Source organism: Liolophura sinensis, chromosome 10 (genome assembly GCF_032854445.1).
Source record: "Liolophura sinensis isolate JHLJ2023 chromosome 10, CUHK_Ljap_v2, whole genome shotgun sequence".
Taxonomy (NCBI): domain Eukaryota; kingdom Metazoa; phylum Mollusca; class Polyplacophora; order Chitonida; family Chitonidae; genus Liolophura; species Liolophura sinensis.
The window spans coordinates 22,387,198-22,409,107 of NC_088304.1; the positions used below are offsets into that span (position 1 = coordinate 22,387,198).

The 21,910-nt window shown below is 39.0% G+C and overlaps 1 protein-coding gene across 2 annotated transcripts in view; it reads left to right on the top strand.

Moving 5' to 3' along the window:
• The window catches only part of LOC135476541 (intraflagellar transport protein 22 homolog), a 39,082-nt gene extending 17,999 nt beyond the window's left edge, over positions 1-21,083 (top strand). For both annotated transcript variants that reach the window (XM_064756592.1, XM_064756593.1), the window contains exons 3-8: positions 17,542-17,652; positions 18,049-18,131; positions 18,897-18,986; positions 19,635-19,733; positions 20,088-20,188; positions 20,923-21,083. In XM_064756592.1, the coding sequence (XP_064612662.1) occupies positions 17,542-17,652; positions 18,049-18,131; positions 18,897-18,986; positions 19,635-19,733; positions 20,088-20,188; positions 20,923-21,077 (639 nt within the window). In that variant the 3' untranslated portion in view covers positions 21,078-21,083. The remainder of the gene's footprint in view (positions 1-17,541; positions 17,653-18,048; positions 18,132-18,896; positions 18,987-19,634; positions 19,734-20,087; positions 20,189-20,922) is intronic.
• Positions 21,084-21,910: the final 827 nt, after the last annotated feature.

The following is a 21,910-nucleotide window of genomic DNA, read 5'->3' on the forward strand; positions in this document are numbered from 1 at the left end:
TAGCAGGATACATTTTAGCATGACTTAAACAACAGACTATTGTTATGTGAACAACTGCCGTCAACTTCTAAATTTAGCTTGCCACTGTTTACATATGCTGAGTTCAGGGCCTGCTGTCGGCCTCTGCCTCAGAATGTTCCAGAATACGCTCAGTTCGGGGCCTGTTTGTTTACAAGTGTTCAAGAATTTTCTTATTCTAGAAAATTCCACCAGTCGATATAAGACCTATGAAAGCAGGTCAAAGAAGGAGAAAGGAGAATTATTGAGAGTTTTGGATGCTTTCGCTGTGTGTTACTTTAGTAGGCCTTTTGTGCTGAATTTTGGTGTCTTTATAGCCTCTGGCTCTGTTATATCATATTTCCACCGAGCACTTGTTCAGTTTGAACTTGTATATTTAATTTGTGCTCTTGTGTACACAGTGCTTATTAGTACACGGACCCTGTTTGTGGAATTTTGTGTATATTTCGTCATACACTCAGTTATACTGTGGATTTTCCCTCTAGTGAATATTGCCACTGTGCATTTTTAAGCATTGTGGAGTATATGCATCCGTTTTGGACTTGACACCATTTTACACGTAGGTACTTTGGTATTTGTATAGATACTGCTATCCTTTTTTGTTAAACTTAAGTACTTTAGTATTTGTAAAAGTCTTGTTATCTGTTCTTGTTAAACCTAATAAATTGTTGAAAAATAAAATCTGCTGGTTTTGGTTACTTTTTTGTGCGGCTAAACTGTCGTGTATTTCAAACAAGCCATCTCTGTATAATACAAACAGTTTGGGTCGTAACACGATCTGTAAAAATTAACAGAATGATTTTTTGAGTGTATATTTCATGAAGTCCCCTTTAGATTTCAAATGTTTGAATATATTTAAGCATGTGAGCAAAAATAAATGAAAGTGTTTTCATGCATACTTTTAAGTAGTCTATCGACTGACGCTGCATTAACAGAATACATTCTAGCAGATAACAGACTTTCTGTTAAATTTAACAGATTCATTTTTTTAGTGTATGCGTTGGGCTTTGTTAATTTTTGGATGCTTCCATTGATCCCCACTGATTGAGTAGACATCGTCTGTAACTTTGCGAAGTTGCCCCAGGGGTTCTGTATTTGCCCTGTATAGTTCGTTAGAGATGGCCAGTCACCCGAACACACTGGACACACTGCGTTCTGGACCGCATCGTTACCCTAATGGGTAGAACGTTCGCCTCTAAGTCGGTAGGCCTGGATTCAAAACCGGGTAGGGTCTTACCAAAGACTTCAGAAAATTTCTAGGGCTACTTGTTGCTGCTGCCTCGTTTTGGCGCTCAGTACCGAGAGTTTAGAGTGTGCAAAGGAATAGGACTGGTTGACCCGGTGTTAGTTTGTAACGTGGCTGGGTGGGATGCCCTGTCTGGTGTCTTCGGCATGATAACATGTACTTCAGTGGCGGCAGCACTTTGGCGGCATGCACTCGCCCTACCACAAGAAGACACAGTATATACTCACTCCTAATGACACCTCGTCGTCATGTGTCTAAAAACGGTTATGTTCGACGTAAAACTCTAAGCAAACATGCATGCCTTTTGTGTGTCCTGGAGAAATGATATGATGGGGGTGATTGGAAGAGGCTACATGTTGTTCTTCAAAATAGACCTACTTCATATAAATGTGTCCGGGTAGGTGTTATGCCCACTGCATTGATTTATGTATTTGATTGGTGTTTTAAGCCGTACTCAAGAATACATACCCACTACACTGAGCTATTGTTCATCTCCGTCCCCTGTGGTTTGGTAAACAGGTACACAGCTAATGCCAGAAATTCCAAAGCGTATTTTCAGTGAGCGAGGCATATTTCAGTTTGTAGATGGGTAATATGTTAGCTTATTTACTCTGATGGCCCTATGTTTTTGATAATGTTTGCTTGAAACAAATATGAATCACAGTCGAAATGTTTGTTTGAATTGTTTGAACTTGTAGCGATTTTCGTGTAAAAATATGAGGAAAAAAGTTCTGTTAGAACAGCATGAATTTAATCCTCTCCATGTGTCTCCTTAGCGACAATAATAGGACGCTTGCAGAGGAACTAGAATTTGTTTACTGATTTATTTATTTGATTATACCGTAAAGAAAAAGTTTAAGCAAAAATTTAACTTATGCACCGTGATGGTCATTTTCATGTGTGCTGCACGGTGGCTTTTCCCACATGTAGCGTGGTAATATACGTCATCCATATTCTTTCAACAAAACTTCGTCAGTCATATTTCTCGTAACTTTTTTTGCGAAAGACGTTGTCTAGGTTATAGTCCTATAAGCCTCGTCATTCAAAGTTAATTTAAAAAGAAAAGTTAACAAAAATTGATTAACAAAGTTTTGTAAAAGAGGATCCTGGACTGCATATGCAAACGGCCACACGAGCATCGTCGAGGTGTTCGTTAGAAGTTACAAGTTCAACTTATAATTTCAAACTACAATAGGTAAAGTAATTGTAGTTTGAAGTCAATGTCCATCCAAACTAAAGGTCTCTATTAGTGGGGGCCTTCGTGGCTCAGCTGGTTAGCATTCTAGCGCAGCGTAATGACCCAGGAGCCTCTCACCAATGCGGTCGCTGTGAGTCCAGATCTGGCTTCCTCTCCGGCCGTAAATGGGAAGCTGCCAGCAACCTGTGGATGGTCGAGGGTTTATCCCGGGCTCTGCCCGGTTTCCTACCACAGTATTTTTGGCCGCCGTCGTATAAGTGAAATATTCTTGAGTACGACGTAAAACAACAATCAAATAAATAAATAAATAAATCTATTGTCGCCAATGCCCCACACAGAAGCGGTGAGAGTAAGAGAATCTACGAATCCCTGCCCAGTGTACAGTTCTCAAAAAATTGGGCGACGTATAGCAGGTATTTTCTCAAAGGTTCAATATACCCCAAGACAAAAGGTATCTCATTTGTCTTCAATGAGCCAGACATTATTTGGCGAACACCCAACCAACGGATGATGTTTTTGATCAAATGAATTCAAGGCATCACATATATATATATATATATATATATATATATATATATATATATATATATATATATATGCATGGGGTTTTACGCCGTACGTAACAATTTTCAGTCATACATGGTGATGAGTAGTGGTTAGGATTGTGCCCATATACTAGTATACTGTGTCTAATTCTTGGGGGCAGGACGGGCCCATGCCGCCAAGCTGAAGACGCCAGACATGACAAGATGGCGAGAGCAGATGTGTCGATTTGAGCTCCGCTACTCTCACTGAGATGGATTAGTTGTTCTGTTAGTTGTTCTTTTGCAATGCTGTGATGTTGTGGCGATTTTGAAAAGATGACTGAGATAAAAAAAAAAGCTATCAAGCAGATACTACTGTTGTTTGTTGAAAGCCATTCGAGTTTTTGGACAGGACATGCAGGTCGAGCCCTAATCTTCAGGACTTTATGGGAAGTGTACTTTAAAAATGGCGTCCACGAGAACTGACATGGACAACTCGGACAAACATCCCGGGACTAACAAGAGAAAGGCAAGCAAGCTTTTACATAATCCTACCTTGAAGAAAGTAAATTCACTTGGTGACATACTGTCAGCTAGCAGTCAGTCTACCTATCAATTAAACCCAATGCCGGCAAGCCTTGTAAACTTAGAAGGTCTTATTGACAGCAGGATTCAAAAATCATCTTCATATCTGTATTCAACAAGATGTAGAGTCAGCAATGAATCAAGTCATGGAAGTGATGAAAGAAAGTGACTCAAAAATATCATCTCTCGCCCCTGATTTAAAGACTACCGTTGAGAAATTATGTGAAAGGGATCAGCTTATAGAAAAATACCACGACCAAATAGAGAATTTATCTGCGGAAGTGTCTTGTTTGAAATCTGGTCCTGATGAAACCACGTCGGAACTAAAAGTACTCAAAGAAGAAAATTCTTTGTCTTTTGACCGCGTTGAACAGTACAGCAGAAGAGAATGTTTCAGAATAAATGTAACCATCTCCAAAAAGTGACATTTCAAGGTCACACTTTATTGGCAAACAGAAAACGCAAATCATTGCGAAATTTACATCACATCGCAAATGAACAGAGTCATTTCAAGCACGAAAATCTCTCCATATGAAGCCCTCCTTATCAGACGTGTATGTCAGTGAGGATCTAACGAAGTTGAGCTTTTCTTTATTCAAATCTTTACTAAACCTGAAAAAGCAAGGCAAGATTCATAGCGCTTGGACCCATGATGGCAATGTATTTTTTCGTGCGACAGAAAGCGCAGACAAGAAACTCGCCAGCGCTGAACAGGATATAAAAGACTTTCTCAGCTTGCAAAACAACATTCGGGTCGATTCCAGCACGCTTGTATGGAGCTACCCGATGCAATCTTGCCCGCACACTTGCATTGTACAAACTCTGACCTCAACAAGTTTCAGATCCGCTCGAGTTTCTTGGTTTACACAGAGCCTTTAGTCTCTGACTCGTTTGGTAATCCGTGGGTGCATGCTTTACTGACTGTGACATAAACAAAAAGAGGGAATGCACGGATTCTTTCAGTTCGGGCATGTACTACAGACCTGCGTTTAATGCGGATATATTACATAACCGTTCCAACTGAAGCCTATTTTCACCCCCGTCAACAAAGCTGTGTCGTATATTTTCTGTTTATCGCCAAGCGTTTTTGTCCACCCAAACCGTAATTACATGTAAGTCTCATGTCGTGGAGTAATGCATAGTATCCTTTTTGTCATGCAATGACACACTTTTTTTAAATATGTTTATTTGATTAATCTCGCCAGAACTAATCGCGATTGCATTCTATACTATATCTCTATTTTTCTGTATCTTTTCTTAAACAAATCATTCATGAAGGATTTCACAGCGATACTTGATAACAAATCCCCATATCTCAGTGCATATATCACACTTTTTCTTTCACGTCACACACACACACACACACACATATATAGTTTTGTAATGTTACTTGTTTGGATATTTGTAAATACACTACTTACTGAATATTATGTTTTTTGTAATGGTAAATTTCTACTGCTTATAAATTTGTCAGGAAGATTTATTTTGTGAATATTACAAAATGTGTTCGTTTGCACTCCCCGTTTTGCATGTTTATGTTGGAAAAATTATCGAGCATGTGCTTTTATTTCCCGCAAAGTTCAATGTATACCTACCATGGATAACTTAAGCCAGTATAGGGTGGCTATTGGGGCCTGGTTCAATTGTTTATGTTTTAAGCAATATCTACACCTTAAGTATTTTAAATTATTTGCTGATATGAAATCTATCTTCATTGTATTAACTTCTTACTCTGGTATTCTGGCACTATCTGCTTTAAAAGCCCTGTCTAATTGTAACTACTTGCTGATTGTATATGTGATCCTTTTGCTGAAATGTGGTCATGTACACAGTAACCCAGGGCCTTCCCATCGTAATAACTTGTTGTGTTGTCACATTAACGCAAGGAGTTTACTTGCTCAAGGCGATGTCCAGCTTTCCTCGTACTTCAAATTAGATGAGATATCAACTGTTCTATCTCGCAAATATGGCTATGACTTTATCCGTGTTAGTGAAATCTGGCTAAGTTATGAAATTTCAGACGACTGAATAAATATTGATGAGTATTTTATAGAAAGAAAAGATAGGAATAGGCATGGAGGAGGATTAGCTATTTACTGTAAAACTTGTCTTATTGTCACTTGACGAAAAGATTTGGAAAATGAAAACGAAATGGTGTGGATCAATGTGGATTGTAATGAAAAACATGTTTTTATTGCTGTCTGTTATCGCCCTCCCAATCAGTCTGCTAATGAACTGGAGATCTTGGGAGAACTGGGGATAACCTACATGATCCTATCACAACTGTTTTAACAGAAAATCCAGATGTACTGTTAATTTTGGGAGACTTCAATGACAAATGTATCAAATGGCACGACTTCCACGTCAAGAGTGAACTAAAAATGAGTTTGTATGACTTGATCACGGGAAACAACCTCTTTCAACTTATCGATGAACCCACTAGGTATGCCGACGAAAGTGGTTATATATTAGACCTAGTTATTACTGACAATATTGGATATATAGATGACTATGGTGTGGTGGCACCACTTCCCAATCTTGACCACTGTACTATCTATTGTACATTACAAATCACCCGATGTGACAGACCTAAGACTTGCAAAAGGCAAGGTTGGGACTACAAGTGTGCCGACTTAGTTGGTTTATATCATCTCCTATCTGTTACGCCACGGGATGTAATAGATGAAATCTTTGCTGACATTAGTTTAAGTTTATGTCTGGAATAAATTATTCCTGCCATGCTGTAACGCATGTATACCGATCAAAGGTGTCACAATTCGCCCTCCTGACAAACCCTGGATGAAGAGTGATGTTCGTTTTAAACTACGGATCAGAAACAGATGCTTTAAAAAATTCAAACGTACCAAAACAGAGGAAGACAAATTCCGTTTCTACATTTCTAGACGTGACGCCAGTAGTGCTAAACGTAATGCAATACAGCGTTACTCCGCAAATTTAAAACTTAAATTATCTGACCCTCAACTACATAAAAAAACGTTTTGGTCAGTAACGAAATCTTTATTAGGCCCAAATGCAAAGCCCCCAATTCCTCCTCTTAATCTTAATGGTAAAAACGTGTCGAACAACAACGACAAAGCCCATGAATTCTGTCGTTTCTTTGCCTCCCATTCAATTCTACCGCAAACAGTACCAGATTTACCCCCTCTTACATACCTTACCAACTCACGACTTCCTTGCATACAAACCTGTAAGAAGGAGGTAACTTATTTACTTAAAAACCTAAGTACAAGAAAAGCGTGTGGTTATGATGGTATACGTAACTTCATGCTCAAACTTAGTGCTTAAAGTATTGCTCCATCTCTAACTAATCTATTTAATTTTTCTTTACAGTGTGGGCTATTCCCCACCTCATGGAAACTCTCTCTTGTTAGTCCAGTATTTAAGAAAGGGGATAGGCATGACATTTCAAACTATCGACCACTAACTCTACAACCTTCGCTTTCTAAAGTATTGGAGAAAGTTGTATGTAAACACCTGTATGAATATTGTATCAGTAACGATCTTCTAATACTGAACAACTTTGGATTCAAACAAGCGGACTCTACCATATATCAGTTACTGAAGATAGTACATAAAATATATCAAAGCCTTTACAACGGAAATGACATGTGTATGGTCTTTCTTGATGTGGGTAAAGCATTTGATGAAGTTTGGCATAAAGGTCTTCTGTTTAAGTTGGAGCAACTTGGTATTGGAGATTCATTACTTTCTTGTCTCACTCTATCTGACTGATAGAAAAATCAAGGTCTGTATTAATGGATCAGAATCAGATGCCAAACCTATTTCCTGTGGACTACCTCAGGGTCCTGTACTAGGCCCATTACTTTTACTTACATTATTTGTAAATGATATCATTACAAACACTGAAAGTCATATTAACAATTTTGCTGACGACACGTCACTATTGGAAGAGATCAATAATCTGAGTGACTCAGAGGCTAAAACAAATCGAGATATTGATCGCTTGTCAAAATGGGCAAGGCAATGGGTTGTTAACTTTCACGCTCTTAAGACTGTTTACTTGCTTATATCTTTAAAATGTAACCCTTGTCATCCTAAGTCGTATTAAAACGGTGTTAATGTAAAGAGGGTTTGGTCCCACAAACACCTCGGCATCATTCTGCAATATAATGGTAAGTGGAACGAACACATTTGAGCTGTAGTAAAAAAATCAGACAGGACATTAAGCACTTTCTACAGAGCAAAGAAAACTCTCACTAGAAAATGCCTCGTCACTCTCTTCCAAAGCCTAGTAAGGTCGTCAATCGAACATGGCAATGTTCTGTAAGACAACTGTATACAACAGTCTTATATTGGCAAACTCTCTTGAAGCTATTCAAAGACGGGTGGCATTACTGTGTACTCCTACAATAGTTTATTAAATGAACTCAAATGGGAATCTTTACATAATCGACCTCGATGCTATAAAATTCTGCTCTTCCATAAAATTGTAAATGGACTTTCTCCGCCATATCTGAAAAAGGATATTAGACGGCAGAAATACCACTGATACAAACACATACAACCTTCGAAACAGGGACAATGTTCGACTTTTTTAAAACTCGCATTCAATTATTTTCCTCCTCCTTCTTCCCCCAAACTGTCAAAGATAGGAATATTTTACCGTCTCATATCCGCAATGCCTCAGTTGGAATAATAAAGCAATTTCTGTTTTTCACGAAAAATAAAGAACTCACTGAACTGTACAACATGTTCGATTCCTACCACTCTGTTATTCAATGCCGAATGAGAATGCGACTTAGCGCTCTGAATGCCGATCTTTTTAAGTACAATTTAAGCAATGTTCGCGCGTGCCCGAATTGTAATCATTTATGTGAAAATGTACTTCATTATTTCTTTGAATGCCCCAAATATGCCACTCAAAGAAAGCATATGCTCGAACAAATTATACATCAACAATATCTCCAGGCGTAAACTACACAATATTTATTCCTTCGTGCTCAAAATATATGTAATATAGTATTATTTGGATCCGATGAACTAAAACCTGATGAAAACAAAATTAATTGTCTTAAAAACTGTGTATAAATTTATTTCAGAATCAAAGAGATTTTAAATCGATGGGTAGCATTGAAATTTCTTCTTATATTAAATGATAATGATAAATATTTTTTCAGTAAGTAGTCATTGTGTCCTTGCATTATAGCCTCATTTTATTACATGTTGTATGATTCATTCTTTTGTCGTGTAAATACTGTTGTTGTTGCATATATTACATACATATGTGTATAGTCTATTCGGTCTATTATCTATCTGTATCATTACATTAATTTACGTTTGTAACCAATTCCTTGTTTTATCCTGTACATATGTTATATGTTGTCGTGGAGATCCCAGAGTGGCCATTGGGCTGCGGGGAATCCTCGTTAAACAGATAAAGCATTACATTACATTACATTACATTACATTACATTACGTCACACGCAGTCACATTATACTGACACCAGGCCAACCCGTCCCGTTTCCTTGCTCAAAGCTCTCAGTGCTGAGCGCCAAGCGAGGCAGCAAGAAGTACATGTACAATTTTTACAAGGCCTGGAATAAAACATTTATACCGTAGACAATCCATGTTACACCACACAAGCAAGTGCAGAAATCCCATGTACTAGCGCGGATACAACGTCATATGGATCTCTTTTCCAGTTCACACAATAAGCGGGGCTTTGAAAAAATTAAGACATTGCAAATGGTCGATGGTTCAATTTTATTTACATGTCTCATTTCGTCCTCATTTCTTCCATTATGTACTTTCTTTAACCGGCCCCGAGAGAACAGTTGGTTGAGCGTCCACTTTGGGAGCTGTAGACCCTGGGACAATCCTGGATCGAGTCACACCTAAGACTTTAAAAGAGTAAGTTGTAACTTCCCTGCTTGGCGTTAAGCAGGAAGGGGATATATTTCCCTAAACACTTCGATATCGACTGCAAGTTGTGTAAAAAATAGAATCAGTTTAAGGTCGAACGGAGGTCTACAGATCAAATCATAGTTTGTGAATAGTTTCCAGAGATAGAAGAAAATTTTTTCCTGTCAACCTCATCAAATTTGCTGTGCAGTACATAAAATGACATCTGCTGAAGACAGATATTTATTAATAACATGTATATTACATGTACTATAACAATTACTATATGCCCACAGCACTAGAGAAAATTGAGAACAAACCGTATCTCATTTTGACATATTTTAAGTGTGTTACGTTTAGGCAATAAAATTAATTATGAATATTTCAAGGTCTTGTGCTAAGTCATATTACAATAACACCCTGCCACCATATTCACAAAATATTACACATTTCAACATATCCTAGTGGTGTGCATGGGTGAGCGTAATTCTGCGATTCATGCAGACCATGCTTATGTCACGTCAATGAAATGCGCCGAGCTAATATCTGATTGCCATTAGATGAAACAGATACCAAACATTCCCATTTCTGTAAGGAAAACAGGAATAGATTGATACAAATTGCTCAAACTGTGTGATATAATTTGCTGTCATAATTGGTTTACTGGTTTCACCATTAAGAAGTTTAACAAGTCCATACCATGTGATGAGTAAATAATGGGGAATAGAAAGGCGGAGGGCAGAACAACTTATCTCATCCCATGACTAGAGTTCACTCGTGGACTCATCGTAAATTTCAGTCTTGTTTACATTCGCGCTAGGATTAAGGTTAACTCCGTGACCCGGCCTGGTGTTCGGCATCCAGGGAGGCGATCATCTTTCATATGACCTTCCTGTTTACATCAGAAAAATGGTCATAAAAAAAAACAATTTTATAGTTAAAATGAAACATTTAACATTTATGTTATTATCATGTCTGCTCCTAATTCAGTACGCTGCGATATATTAATATTAATCAGAGTTCTTTTTCCTAAAGTATATTGACTCAGCAGGCAAAAAAAAAACATTCAAGAAAAGCAATTCCTGAGTAATTCATACACTTCTGCAAAGATATCCAGTAAACATCGAGGTGTCCTGAAGATTGACGGATCCACAGTCAAAATAAATAGTGGAGAGCCACAAACAGCAGATAGTGTCTGACCTTCACCATCTGCGCAAGTCTAATAAACCAGCAACAGACCAGGGCGTGGAGTCTCCCCAATGTGCAGCAGGAGAAGAGCAAGAATTGGGATCACCTCTTCAGGATGTCGAGGATGAACTTAACGATTCTCTCGATAACGAGCTTTATACGTTAATGCCTCTATAGCAAACTTTCTCGATAGATCTCGTACGCCCGGTGTGAAGACACAATGTGAAGACACAATGAACGACAGGTATGTAAGTTTTAGCAAGGCAAATTTATTGTAAATTAACATCCACAAAGAAAACTAATGTGAAAAACCATTTCTGTCTATATATAGACTCATCCAGAAATAATTCCAGGTCTGCTTCTTGAATAGGCCGGAATCGTTGGCCACGGAGGCCATTTTCAGTTGGTTACCGACACAGCTTGTCTTGCTGTTGTGGTCACGTAACTCGAACAATACGACTTCCGAGCCGAGCGATCTCGGTCGCGTTCTTCTTCAGTGAGCTCGTTGATATTGAACCAATAATGTAAAATCAGCTGATATCATTTCTGAGTAGTTTACTCTAGAAAGTGTTCTTGATGGCTGTCTATGCAGTAGTTTATGATGAACGTGTATGCTACATGGTTCAGTTTACCCGCCGCTTGTAGCCGACTCCTGGGTAATCCTGTCTATATACTTAGTCGATCTGTCATTCTGGCCTCGTTTCTATGCTAATGTTTTGTTCTGTAAACTGCATTCCCGGACACTTTTCTGTAGGGTTTGTGTATTTCCATAGAGGATCAATCCGTCAAAATAGTTGCCAAGTTATGGCCTTCGTTCTAACTAGGTGTCAGAAATTTTAGTGCCATGAGTCCATACTAGTTTATCAAGGTGCTGAAACAATCTAAACATTGGAACGTCTTATATGGGTGGCCAAAATTAAGTTCTATCCACGCTTAGATCACGTCATGTCATATATGTGTATATGAGATTAATCTAACAGGCAAGATTGCCTATATTCGTCTAATAGGTAACATACGGGTAGGCCCTATTAACTGTGGTTAACAGCGTATGCGTGTTGTACATCTTTATTATGGTATACCAATATGCACATAATGTAGGCCTACACCTATTCACATGGGAGACATTGATTATGTTTTACTTAGGTCCAGTTATATACCCTGCCCATGCACGTGTGTCTTTTGTAGATTCATAATGACGGATATTTTCATGGTTATGGGTGATTTTGTTTCTTGTTTTGCTTTTGAATGGTTTAGTCTAATTTGGTATAGGTCACAATCAGTGTAGTTATGGTATGACTTACAATGGCTTGGCGCACACAATTTAAGTGAACGGAGCTCGTCGCCATAAAACTACAGCCATCATCATCATCAGTCTGCATAGAGACTCAGACATTTGCATTCTCCTCACGCCCTAGAATATCAACCATATACTACACAGGAATGGCAGGACATCTTTGGTTCAGATGGTTCTTATCTGTATGGTGGTGCTCAGTGCCGTGTGGGCTGTTTAATGTCATCACTTTGTAGACGCCGCATGGTGCAGTGCAGTCTAGAACCATGCAGTACTACATATCGCTGAGCCGTGTCACATTGGCTCACTTCTGTTGTTGTGAGATAAGAGTTTCATGTTGAATACTGCACTACGTTATAAAAAACTATTCAAACCTGATATCACCCTGATACATTGATTTGGTTTTAAACTGAATACTTTCCTAAATTGAAATGATGTATACAAATTTAATCATGCTAATTCCAACATGGTGACAGTGGTGGAGGTGTGAAAACATTCACAATGCTAGGTTAAGCCTTCTGCGGTTTAAGAAATTTAACAGTTTATACAAGGAGACAGTGCAGTAATGCACCATTGTCTCACGTCAAACAACACTCCTTTTGTGTATATAAGCCATTTTATATTTAACGTCTTTTAATCTAACATTTTTTACCTTCCATGTAGTCATTACTCGATTTAATAGCTTTAAGGTGTGGGCAATCACATTTTTTAACAATAATAACACGATTTATCAGCTTAACACTTATAGAGAGTGTTGACATTCTGACACTTGCGTTTATATCGCAAGGATTATAGAATCACCTTGAACGGAAATGTTAACACACTTAAATTGAAAGTATGTACTGTACAGTGTAACAACGACAACGTGATTTCTAATGAACAACAAGGTACTACCGGTCGAGCATCAGTAAAAAGTCTTTGGCAGGCCTGCTTGCCCGCCAGGTTAAAATTGTAGCTAGCCTTTAAACCGTCTTTTGGTTGACTGAGCCGTTCACATGTGTTTGTGCGAGTGTAAATTCTTTGCTTATCTAAAACGATATTATGTTACCGGCAATAGCCGAGAACACAGTCTTATTCACTGCGCACGGAATTCATTGAAGGACAGGCCCTAGTTGGCCAGAAATGTAGGCTACCGGTAATGGCTTTCCACTTGACTGCCAATTTACCTGTTGCAGGTGTATATTTAACATTTACAAGATAAATTCAAGACCCTGCATGATGAATACATAAGACAAGGCTTATTCAATCTACTATGGTTCAAACATTATCGGTATAACATCTTGCATCTCTGGGTGTAATCCTTATATCTCGCACCGTACACTACGCATGCGCGTAATTATTACGCCCCGGGACGCTCTGCCTGGTCATAATTTTAATTGTCGTCCCGCACCAGTCCAAGCCATAATTCTTACGCGCCTAATCTGAGAGATTGCGGAAGAGTGGGTTTGTAGCAAACCCCATGTCCAGGTTAACAAGACAAGCAGGGATCCAGTACCCGCAAAGTACGTTTGTATGAGATTTCCGCCTAGAAATGAGACGGTGTTAGCTATGTATATATAGGTCTTATACGGTTAATTATTTCGAATACTATAAATTAATAAGCCAACAACGTCCAACTGACCTGATGGTTCGAGAAAATTTCTTCGAAAATTACGCCATAATTTTAATATTTTCTATAATAAAAATGACAAGCTTAAGAAAGAATGTTGAGAAATCTATAAAGCAGATGGGATAGGTTCGATAACTGGAGGAGACTAAAGAAATCTATTCCAGAACGTTTAGATCGACAATTGGATGAAAATATCTTACGCCGACAGTTCATATAAGTTGAACTCGGCGCTCAAAGAGTGAAAATGCTTTGTTTATTATGTTACGGAAACAAATGAGCGACTATGTAGTTGTTGGCGCCAACTTTCAGTCTCTGTTATAGGTTAAATAATTCATCGGGTTACACTGTATATTTTTTTGAACGTTCGCGCGCATGCGCAGTCAAGAAAAGTCATGTGTGAACTAAACACATAGATCATCACCAAAATATCTTTGTACCTGACATTTCAAGTTCGGTGAACATCTCCCCTCGTCAAGACTATAAGGGCTGGTAAATGACGAAAAATCAGGATTTCTGAATACAGCGACTTGAGTGAGTTGATGGTTGAAGGGAATCCCTGAATAAAACTGAACATTCGATTGTTCACGCAAACTCGGATACGTGTAGACATCTATAAGTCTCTACTTAACTAATGTAGCTGACGTCTAAAATAACAGCACAATTTTTTCGACGTCGGTGGTAGGCATATGTCCACTCACATAGGAACCTAAACGTGATCACCGCTATATAAACGTCAATCATACAAATACATAAAACTGACTAATCATCTTATGTATGTGCCTTCATGTAAACATGCATACACCAGCATTCAACCTTATTAGGCATGTAGTAGGCCTACGTATCACATCTACGCGTAATTTCATTGCAAGTTTCATATACACTGGACAAAAAATCATTTTCACGTCGTACCAACACACATACGAAAAATGTGTTTACAATGTGAAAATGATGGACAAAGTGTTTTACCCATTATATCATGATTGTACGTGCCAAGGTAACACGTAGGCCTACACGCCCTATTTGTCTGAGTTTGATAACAACAACAACTTGCTGATATAGTGCTCAGTCTTATTTGGTATCACCCTGTAAGTAGACAGGCGTGTTCAAGCTTTATACCTCTTATATAATTCACACAAGTTACTATAGAGACTCACCTAATCAGCTCCACATGGCATTATAACCTCAGCCTGTAGGAATCCGCCGAGATGACACATCTACCGGGCAGTTTATCTATGGCCACGACCATGGCAAAAAATCTGCTGAAAGTGAAAGTGAAAGTATCGCCTCACCGCCGACTGGACAGGGAGGAGCTTTAAATAGGAAGCTATATTTAGACTCTCATGGGCTGTCTATGACTGCAAGCCCATACATGAAATAGTGAGTGAGTGCGTGCTTGCGGTTTAACGTCGTACTTAACAATTTTTCAGTCATATGACGACGAAAGAATCCTTATAGAGTGCATGTAATGTGCCTCCTTGTTGTAGGACAGATTTCCACTGCTCTTTTATCTAGTGCTGCTTCACCGAGACGACTTACCAAAGGCAAGGAAGACGCCCCGCCCGAGCCATTATACTGATACGGGTCAACCAGTCGTTGTAGGGCCTACTATCCTCTTCATGCTAAACGTCAAGCGAGGAAGTTACATCGTCCTCTTTTAAGGTCTTAGGTGTGACTCGACATTAAATATGAAAACAATTAAATAAGGAACGTGTTCATGTACGTGTTGTCATTATTCATATGTGAAAATATATTTTCGGAGCTATACTAAAAGTACATGTAGGACGACCAGCAGCGCTGGCAGCACCGCATCCACTTACATGTTCCAGAGCTGCTCTGCCATCCCCACGCCCCTCCTCTACCCTCGCCCAAATTATCAGTTATATGATACAGAACTTGTGTTTGTTTGTTTCATTGCATGGTGTTCACGTTTAACGTGGCTTTCAACATCATTTCGGTCACATCACGGCGGTATCTCCTTATAGCAGCCTGGACCCAATATCGACATATTTATAACGATGCCTTAATGGAATGCCATGCCGATGGCCCCTACCCAGTCACTTCGTATACCTATACTGGGCCTAGCAGTATTTGATATATTCCTCAAGTGCTGATGTCTGTAAAGCCAGTTTAAACATATATGAAACCTAATTAGCTGTTGGCAGTTAGCAGCTAATTCATCTCAAAGAGAAGTTAAACGAGGTACTTCCAAGACTACCGATCTTAAAGTTTTACGCATGACTGCACCCGAGATTGAACTCCGGATATATAGCGTTTGCGATTTGATTTGATCGGTGTTTTACGCTGTACTCGAGAATATACTTGAGTATGGCGTACAACACCAATCAAATAAATAAATAAAGAAAATAAATCAAGAATATGTCACTTATACAACGACAGTCAGCATTATGGTTAGAGGAAACGTAACAGGGGGAGTCCAGGGGGAAACCACAACCACCCGCAGGTTGCCATACCGTTTAGGCAGCAGGCGCTATATCCGCGGCGAGTCCACAGTTAAACTGTGTAAATTGTACAGCTTCCCATTCACAACAGTAGGCCTACATCACTGTTACACACGTCATTGTGCATATTTAGTCGTTTTAAGAGTGCAAAACAAACATGAACATCCTAGTATGAGTGAACAATAGTTGAGCACGGAGTCAAACACCAATTACATAAATAAATAAAAATATAATTATCCATTGATCTAAGTTCCGAATATATTAACGGCATTGTCAATATACGCACGTACATAGGTATGGCAACAATGCGCACAGGTGTCTAAGTGTACACGTATATCTGTGCGGTCATTCCAGTTTCCATGGAGACAAGCAATCAAGTATGTGAACGTAACCATGGAAACCGTATATAATTTTATACATGCTTACAGGGATCTACGGTATAGCACTGGTGTGTAAGCTCTTATAGACAGACACCTATATATAAATAAACATATGCTATTGGGATACATCTATATACATAGGCTATGTGTACGCCTGTAGATATTTGCACATGACCGCTATAGGTGAGAAATGGTGAGTCCGTGTTTGTGTTTTTGCATTTACGTAATTTGTTTTTCTCTTTGATTGTCAGGCTTTGCTTAGTGTGACATTTATAGTCCTATAGACAGTCTAAATATATGTATCATAATGGCTCTATATATCTTCGTGAATAATGCACCAAATTGTTTTTATTAAGGTGCGGATTAATTCACACGTACTTTCCTGGGCTGCGGTTAGGCCACACGTGCATGTAAATTATAACGGCCTAGCGGAGAGTCAGTTCGGTCTTTCTTCTGATGATGAATCAGCTTACGTAATAATTTGTAAATAATGATGATGTACAAATGATATACAGGTAGCCCTACTTGTACATTCATATACCGGTACATTATATGTATATAACCGTGATTTTTTCGTAGGCCGATATGAAGTAACACAGGCGTCGGAATGTATAATTATGTATGCCGGTAGACTTAGTAAAGTATATATATTAATTCTGAGGAAATGTATAGGCTTTCTATACTTATCCCTCCCTCCCCCCCCCCCCCCCCCCCCTCTACCACCACCACCACCACCACCACTTTTATCGCTCTTCCAGGTTTATACTTGGGAGACTGACCAAAAGGCTTATTCTTACGCTTAGACATCTTAAAATTATATTAAGACTGACACTGAACGAATAATTAAAAGCAACAATATACGTACTTTATGATGTACATGTGCTGTAGGTTTATATATGTAGGCCTAGGTTTATATGTGGATATGCATTTTGGACGTGATTATTTAATGTTTTACACAATATTGAAAGGCTAACATTCTGTGAATAAACTGTAATTCCACACTTGTTCAAAACCCTACATGAACATTGCACGTAAAACTTTACCGTTACGATTACATAAGAGGGGAGGAAATCATGTTTGTACCCCACTGAAAACAAGGGGGCGTGCTGTCAGACTCGACAGGTGCTCCGACCTGAGTAGTACATATTTTTCCCACCAGATGGCAGTGCCGGCGGACGTAGCGATCGAGAGCGCATTCCGACAAGCTGGTTGGAGCTTCGATAACAAAAGTATGTTTAAAGCGAAGATTCTTGTCTTAGGACCATGTCAAGTGAGTATTCCTTTTTAACCCGGAGTAAATTAAGATAAAGTTTTGTTTATATTCTTTGTTTTCCGTCAGTTTTATGCCTTTGAAACTGAATTGCTACAATTGTTGTCAGCGTTGTTATGCTCCATGGGGCTCAATTTTCGTGGGCAACAAAGGTCTAAACTGACTTCTTGGACATTAAAGCGTCTACGCGTGTATCCCTGTGGTCTGTCCCATGTTTCGCTTTTCTTTCCCTCAAAGGCATGAATTACTGGCAGTTGTTAAGACTAGGTGGATACTTTTGTTTGTCGCTGACCCTCTTCTCACATGATCATTTTGACAGCAGATTCGTCAGTGAATTAACGTCTATCTTCCACATTAGAGCAACCTCATCTTACAAACTCCCAAATTACTTTTCAGAGTGGCAAATCAGTGCTGTCAAACTTCTTGGCCGATGCGTCAGAGTCAGCAAGTGGAGATTATCAACCTACTCAAGGTGTTAGGTAGGTGATAATCCTGGCTTTTGACAAGACAATAATACAGCTGCTTCTTGATTAGCACTATTCTAGGGCTAACCCCAGTGAGTGACTATGCTTTTTCTGGGCAGAAGGTTACGAATGTCAAAATAGGGCCAAACGTGGTGGAGGAAAACATTGAGTTGATGTTTTAATGTTTATCTTCAGGTTTCTTTTTTACATGGTAGGTCAACAACCAAACAATGTGTAGGTTTACTAAGAACACTCACAGCATAACTTTAATGGAGCAGCTTCAGTGCAATTTCACTTTTTGCCAGGGTTAAAGCATAGCGCTCTCCTGCCGTACGATGGAGGGTCTGCCAGCATGGGTTTTCCCCGGGCTCTGCCTGGTTTCCTCCCACCATAATGTTGGGCGCCGTCATATAAGTGAAATATTCTTGAGTATGGCGTAAAACATCAATCAAATAAAATAAAGCATAGCAAGTTGGTACAACGAGTACTTGGAATTCTGGGAAGGAAAACTGGCCTCAGAATCCCAAGTCAGTCAAGTCCGACTTAGCATTATCTTGTAATAGTATTCCTGAACTTATACTTGAAAGTAAAGGCCGATTTACTCTGTTGAAAACAAATCTTGAAAAAACAGCATCTTAATGTTCAAGTGTTTTTCATGAGATAAATAGTTGATATTAGGTTTTTCTTTGCATATATAAAAAAGCTTAAAGTTTGCTGTATGAAAACATTCACGCACATTCATTTTTGCTGTACAAATTCTTCTGCCTTTTGTTTTTCTAGGATTCTAGAATTTGAAGCTGGAAATTTGAAAGCAGGAAACAGATCCACGTCGGCAGAAGTGGAACTCTGGGATTGTAGTGGAGATAAAAAGTAAGGGCTTTTGCTTTTTTTTATCCTCTTTTTTGCAGTAATAATATTTTGAGAGATTTGCATGTGTATTGCTACAGGAAAAAGTGTAATGGAATAATCTGATATATACAGGTTTGTGTACAGGACTTGAGTACAATCTATGCATGTCTACAAGTTTATGTAAAGGACATGAGTACATTAGGCATGTATAGAAGTTTGTGTACAGGACTTGAGTACAATCTACGCATGTGTACAAGTTTGTGTATTGGACTTCAGTACAGTTAATGCATGTGTAGAAATTTGTGTAGAGGACTTGAGTACAATGTGTGCATGTCTACACGTTTATGTAAAGTACATGAGTTTAATCTATGCATGTGTAGAAGTTTGTGTACATGACTTGAGTACAATGTGTGCTTCTCTACAAGTTTATGTAAAGGACATGAGTGCAATCTATACATGTGTACAAGTTTGTGTACAATCTTGACTTGAGTACAATCCCACTGCGACACAACGAAAGAAGCTTCTCACTGATGCGCCATGCTGGCATGCTAACCTCCTCAGCCACAGAGGACCCTGTGTTTATTGAAGATACATTTTGGCTTGCTTGAAAATATTCTGAATAAGGAGTTTGTTGGCCTAATAACAGACCAATGTGTGCTATGTTTTCAGATTTGAGGGCTGTTGGCCGGCTATAGCACGAGACACTAATGGGATTGTCTTTGTCTACAGCCCTGAGCAGCCTAACCATGACAAAGACTTGGAGCTGTGGTAAGGGCTTTCACATTTACTGCACATGTCTAACGTTTGAAGATCATTTAAGTGAATCAAATACTGCTCATTTAGTTGTGAATTGGTTTTGAATGCAGTACTTGCAGTAATTTGTATTTATGTTATATAAGTTTTATAAGTTATATGAATTATATAAGTTTTATGAACCATGCCAAAGTCTCAAGCTTGAATATATATTTATTAATGCATAGTCACAGCCTTGCCCTATAAAGCTGACCAATCAAATTAATTTTGAGCATGATAGTAAAACATCATTGATGTACTTGAGGTGCTCATGGATATAGGTATTACAGTATTGTAATTATAGCATATTAATGGATTATCTCCCTTTAGGTACGATTATTTCGTGCAACAGCAAGGTGTGAGGGAGAGCTGTTGCATTGTGTTTGCTCATCACCGCTCTAACAACTATGACCCAGAGAGACCCACATTACGTAAGTATCATGGCTTCCAGCAGCTAGATCCTGGATCATTTTGACCAATCTTTTATGAATTCATTTTCAGCAATTTTATATATTTATCAGGTCGTAAAAGGGGTGGAAACAGAAATCAAATGTTTTTATGTCACTGTCTTAAGTTCTTGTCACCTTTGACAATGCCCTGTTTGACTTTACTATGAAGTTGCTGCTTCGCATTCAAGTCTGAAATGAGTCAAACGAGAGACTGGGCATTTTATTTTGTTTGTATCTACATGTACCCATCATATGGGAATTTAATTGTGCATTTCAGGGGCCTCTGTGGGTCAGTTGGTTAGCGCGCTAGCGTGGCGTAATGAACCTGGAGCTGTGAGTTCAAGCCCAGCTCATGCTGGCTTCCTCTCTGGCCGTAAGTGGGAAGGCCTGTCAGCAACCTGAAGATGGTCGTGGGTTTCCCCCCGGGCTCTGCCCGGTTTCCTCTCACCATGATGCTGGCCGTTGTCGTATAAGTGAAATATTCTTGAGTATGATGTGAAACACCAATCAAATAAAAAAGCATATCCCTCAGCAGCAGAGCTGTAAACCATCCAAGCCGCCAGGAACAGCACTGAGAAATAGTGAAATAAATAAATTGTGCATTTCATTGAGTCTCTGGAATATGTCTACAGTAAACTGGAGAACAACATTTAATTCCAAAGAAAAACAAACCCAAATGACAAATTATGCTCGTCTCTACTTGTTTACATTTTCAGCTGGTCCCTTCCGCAAGATGCAGTGTATTCACACAAACATAGAGGACGAGGGTGAGACGGTGCGACGAGAGTTCACCAACTTCCTGTCCACGCTTCTTGGTGCCATGTCTGACAAACGTGACCAGGAAGAACTAAGCATTATGAACCAGAGATAGGATACCTGTGTGTGACAGGACCGAGGTGAATGTCCTACAGGGGCCTTCACAAATTGGACTAGCTTTAATACATGTCGCTTGATCTATAATACAAAGTCTACCAGTATGAATCTGTGTTTACTGCAGGAAAAATTGTTGCGGATTGGTCAAAATGGAATGGTTGTAATGGGGATTAAAGAGGGAGGAATGAGTTGCATGGTTACAACATCATGGGGATGTCTCTGTGTGATGGCATATTAACGTTGGAATGTTGCATCTCAGAAGTTCCGTATGACGAAAGGACATTGTGGGTGGGATTTGTTAGTTTCACAATTGTGATGGACCTGTCTATAACATGATGATGGGCGGTCCAAGTAGCACTATGTAGCATTCTTAACTGTCACATTAGCCGCAAGATCTGTAACAAACGTGGCTGTAGTTTTGAAGTGTATCATCTCTAAATATTGTCCAGGCAAGACCAAATAAAATCAAAACTTTTTGGGACTGCTTGAAAGAGTTATGCAGAGGTGATGCAGGAATGGCAGCTGTACCAGAAATGACCATCTTCAGTGTAGTGATGCTGCCAATGCCACATCTGCCAGTTGTACTTTGCGACATGTTTAGATGTCATGAACACACTGTGTAACTAGAATGGGAAGCTTTAAGCCAAGATTATTAGTTGTGAACATGTGCATGTCATGAAAAAAAATCTAATGGCTTAAGCAGTTTTTAAGTTCAGATAGTTTAGAGGTTTGTAAACATCCAAAAGAAGAAACCAACTTGAAATACTGGTAAGAACTCGAATACATTTATTTATGGACATTGTATATATGAAAGAAGGTTCCCTTATACTA